General features: G+C 16.9%; 2 protein-coding genes across 2 annotated transcripts in view; one reads left to right on the top strand and one right to left on the bottom strand.

Annotated features, from left to right (window-relative positions):
* Positions 1-1,808: 1,808 nt before the first annotated feature.
* LOC102678513 (protein phosphatase 1 regulatory subunit 7-like) lies at positions 1,809-3,552 on the bottom strand. Its single transcript, XM_006620905.2, has 5 exons — positions 3,238-3,552; positions 3,037-3,137; positions 2,745-2,941; positions 2,141-2,612; positions 1,809-2,048 (listed from the first exon to the last, which is right to left on the bottom strand). Exons 1-5 carry the CDS (start codon positions 3,248-3,250, stop codon positions 1,875-1,877), a joined length of 957 nt encoding a protein of 318 aa, XP_006620968.2. The 5' UTR covers positions 3,251-3,552; the 3' UTR covers positions 1,809-1,874.
* Positions 3,553-4,180: 628 nt separating this feature from the next.
* LOC102676481 (TATA box-binding protein-like protein 1) overlaps positions 4,181-5,055 on the top strand; it is a 4,277-nt gene continuing 3,402 nt past the window's right edge. The window contains exon 1 of the mRNA XM_006620890.2: positions 4,181-4,360. The gene's annotated coding sequence lies outside the window, so the exon portion shown is untranslated. The remainder of the gene's footprint in view (positions 4,361-5,055) is intronic.

Here is a 5,055-nt window from a genome sequence, read left to right as displayed (position 1 = left end):
TATTTTATAATTATTAATATTATTTTGAATATTTCATGAATATGTATATATCTTTTCATATAAATGAAATATTATTATATATTATTATATATAATTGAAAATATTAAATATATTAATATTTAATTTATATTTCTAATATAATAAATGTAAAAAATTCTAATACTTAATATAATAATAATTCTAACACTTAACTTAATAATAAGATTATTATTTATTTATATCTTATTTATATCTTATTTTATTTTTAAATTGAAAACTTATATGTAGATGTTAAACTAATAGAAGTTAAATTACTTTTTCATTAAGAATAAAAATTAAATTAATTATTTTAATATTTCTGCTATAGAGTTTTGAAATAATAATTTATTTCATATTTATTTTAAATGATAAATTTAAGAATGATTTCATTGAGTTCTATAGATTTCTATAAATTTTTATAGCAATAATGAAATTATATATAAAGAATATAATATTAAATTAAATCTATTCTACGCATATAAAATATTAATTTTAAATGTTAACATTGTATTTATAAAGGTATTTGGAAATTATTTTACTGTATCAACATAACATTAATATATGTTTGAATATATAAATACATTATATTTTAAGTACAGTAAATATCTTTTTTTCTTTTTGTATCTACATTTCAATCAAATTTTTATTGTATATCAATGTTATAAATAAATATATTTTAAAATAGTTCATAAAAATTTTCCATTATATGAACTTTTAATTTATATAATTATAAATATTTTCAATATAAAATTAATATTTTTGTAATACATAATTGTATTATAAAACTATATAAATATACTTTATTTATAAATTAAAAATAATTTTCAATGTTTATTCCAATAATTTATTTTATATTTGTTCAAATAAAATAGAAGAATTGCATAATAATTAAAGTTTTCAATGGATAAAATAATGTGATTTATGAATATAAGGCACTTAACATTTACATACTTATATAATTTCAATATATTTTACATATACATATCATAAGTAAACATAAAACTACAGTATATGTAATATTATTTAATTTAATGAAAAAGTTTATAAAGTATAAAGTCAATTACATATAATATATATAATAAATACTTTATAGAAATTATGATCTTTATAGTAACATTGAAAGATGAAATAAATACATTGAATATTTTGTTATGAATATTGCAAACAGAGATAAAAATATTTAATTTAAAAATAATAAGTTTTTATGATTTTATATATAATATTAAATTAATATTTAATGATTTTTTCTATTTTTAATATTTTCATAAAGTATTTTCATAAATATGTATATATTGAATATCTTTTACTTAAATTTTTTTTTTTTAATTATAAAATTATTTTATATTATATAAAGTTTCCCTTTCTTTTCTTTCAATATCTTTAAAACATCTTTAAAGACATTCATAACATATCTTTAAAACATTAAAAATTAAAAAAATTAATGCATATGTATTCAATTAAATAAAATGAAAAATATTACGTAATCATAATAAATCACATTATTCTTGACTTTAAAATTATAAAAAATATTGAACTATTGAACTTTTAAGCATTTATATTATTTTTTGTTAAAAAATTTACGTTTCTAATTATTCAAAATAGTAACAAATTTCAGTTCTTTAACAACAATATTAATTAGATTATTAACAAAATGTAAAATATAAAAAAATACATTTTATAGTTAAAAAAATTATAATTATTTTTACCTTTTGCTGATAGAGTATAGGTATTTTTGATTTATTTGCTAAAAATAATCTTTTAAAAGCAATAAAAAGAGATAAGCAACAATATCAGTAGATATTATTATAGATCAAAGAATCTTTATCAGAGACATCTATTTTGCAAAATAGTATTTTCTATCTACAAAGTGTTGCATCTAATTGAACTAGCCATGGCAGCAATAATTTGATTTTTCTTCTGTAGTTTGGATCTTTGGCAATAGGATTATGTTCTAAATATACAGTCTGTAATTTCTTATTAAGAGCTAAGTTCTCTATAGTTATCCATTCCTCAATTTCATTGTTGTTTATCTAAAAAAATAAATATTATATATCAAAAAATATTTAAGTGAATATATATATATATATATATATATATATATAATTTTTTATAATATTTTTACCCAAAACTCTTCTAAATCTTCAAGATGTTCAATATTTTCAATTTTTTTTATTTTATTATTTGCTAAATCAAAGGTTGTTAATTTTGAACAATTTGATAATCCTTCAATACATGATATACCATTTTCAGATAAATATATTTGGTCTAAATTTTTCAATTCTTCTAAATTTTCTATTTTTATAATACGATTACTTTGAAGACTTAATAATTGAAGATTTTGTAAACATCCCAAGTTTTTAATTTTTGTTATTTTATTTTTACCAAGAAATAAATTTGTTAGATTTTCAAGTCCTTCAAGATTAATTATTTCTCTTATTTTATTATCACCCAATTCAAGAGTTACAAGATTTTTTAAATGTGATAAATTTTCAATACATTGAATCTTATTTGATGATAGAAACAATTTTTGTAAATTCAATAAATTTTCCAATCCTTCTATTTTTTTGATACGATTAAAAGATAAATCTAAAAGCCTGAAAATATATAATAATTTTATATTACAATTCATATATTAATATTATAAAAATATAAAATATTTTCATTAAGATATTGCTTATTATATATAATTATTTTTTATTTTGTTTATATATAAAAATATAACATACTCCAAATTTACAAGAACATCTAAGTTTTCTATAATAACAATCTGATTATCTCTTAACTCTAACTCAACCAAAGTTGTAAGTGTATCAAGATTCTCAATTTTCTTTATCAGATTCCATGTAAAACATAATCTACGTATTTTCCTCAATGGTTCTAAATTTTCTAATTTTGTTAATCTTGAATGATTGAAATCTAATTCCTAAAACATAATTACATAATTATTTATATAAAAAGCATATTATAAATTATAAATTGTTATTAATAAAGTTAATGAAAAAAATATTAAAAACGAACTTCACTATCAGGATCTATGATAAGAATCTTTTCTGTTTCCTCATTTTCTTCATTTTCATTTTCACCTTCAATTTCAGCTGAACCTTCACTTTTATTATCCTCTAAAACGTGAATATGTTTTTATAAATCTGTATCAACATCTAAATTTTTTTATATTTGATTATTGTGTTATAATAAACAAATATTTTTACAAACAATTACCATTATTTGCCATTATATCAAAATATAATTAATAATAATTTCAATAATGGAATTAATATATTCAGTTTAAAATTGCGTAATAAATTGTAATTAATTATACTGCCTTATAAAGATTTAGCATTAAATATAAAATACTACTGTAGTATTGGTTCGAATAATTTCAAATGATAGTAACTATACTGTAGTGAGTTCCATCTCAAAATGTGAATATAAACTATTATATTGTAAAAATGACAATTACACCGTATATGTTAAAACCGTATATGTAAAAAGTTTGTTCTTAATTTTTACATTTTTTACAATAAAATAAATATTTACAGAAAAATTATTTTTAAATTCATATATTTAAATAGAATTAAAAATTTAATTCTAAGTTTAATAATAAAAAATGAATATAAAGCTATATTATTTAATAAACGATTCTTTTGTTTTTATATTTTTTCGCTGTTTTGAAAACACTAGTTTTATATTATTTTATTATAGAAATATTTTTAATGAACGATAAGAAATTTTTATAAAACTTAATGAAAACGACTATTAAATATAGATTTCACGGTATTGATTTAGAAATATTAAGATCAATTCACATATATTTTTAAAAATATATTAAAAAATTTAATAAATTATACAAAAATATTTTTGTCACTAAATTTTGTTTACTAATTATTTTCATATTTAATAATGTCTCATTTAAATTAATTATAAAAAAAGATAAATATAATTTATAAAATTTTTACCTGAATTCTAGAAGAAATCTAGGGATTAAATTAATGATAAATTTGGTGATAATATTTTTATTTCAATATTTAAGATTTATCAAAATAAAGAAATTAATGTTTATTTAAATAATAATATTGAGCAAGAATTATATTTATATAAAATGTAATAAAATTAAAAGTTTGCTAAAAAGATATTAGGAAAATTATATGTTCATATTTTAATGATGTGTATTCCCTTTTATATATCATTGCCGCGTCCGTGACTTTGATCTGTAGCTAGTCTAGTGAAGATGGCCGAAAACAATGGCAGTGATTATTGAGCTAACTTTGCATTCTCCTAGTAATTGTCAACAAAGAAGTTATCTTTAATTAAAAAGTAACTGAAGCATCTAACATAGTTACACGTGAGTATGATTTCTATTATGATTGTCGTTGTTGCTCAAAATTTTAACCTTCTCATTTAATATAATGGTCATTTAACGCTATAAGAAATAGTAATTGAGCTTTTCATCTTTTCTTACTGTCATCTTGTCTAACATCGAAGAAAACTATTCGAACATTTTTTAGCATATTCGAAATATACTTTTCTAAAAATTTTCTGTAGATATTTAAGCATTTCTACGAACATTATATTCTTTAAATGTTTTTAAATTTCTACGATGTTTTAATGATTATTATCAAAATTATTTCATAAAATTTTAAGTTAATTTTTTTTAAAAACTTATTCTTTTTAATTTAATCTTTTTTGTGTATCCTTTAAAAAATATAATATATATTTATCATATATCATTCATATAAGATAACATCAGTAATAATTTTAAATGATATTATATATATATATATGTGTGTGTGTATATATATAAGATTATTATTAATTATTTTAATCTTTATGACTTAAAGCTTTACTTTATTATAAAATTATTTTCGTAAAAAATAATTTATTTTTCAGCTATTGTTTTTGTTTAATTTCTCAAAATTTTTACATTTGATATATAATATATCAATATATCATATAATATAAATAATAGAAAATATATATCATATAATATAAATAATAGAAAATTACTAAAAATTAAAAAATATAAATTTGAAATTTAAA

Source organism: Apis dorsata, unplaced genomic scaffold (assembly GCF_000469605.1).
Source record: "Apis dorsata unplaced genomic scaffold, Apis dorsata 1.3 scaffold_553, whole genome shotgun sequence".
Classification (NCBI taxonomy): Eukaryota; Metazoa; Arthropoda; class Insecta; order Hymenoptera; family Apidae; genus Apis; species Apis dorsata.
This window is presented reverse-complemented; position numbering and strand designations above follow the sequence as displayed.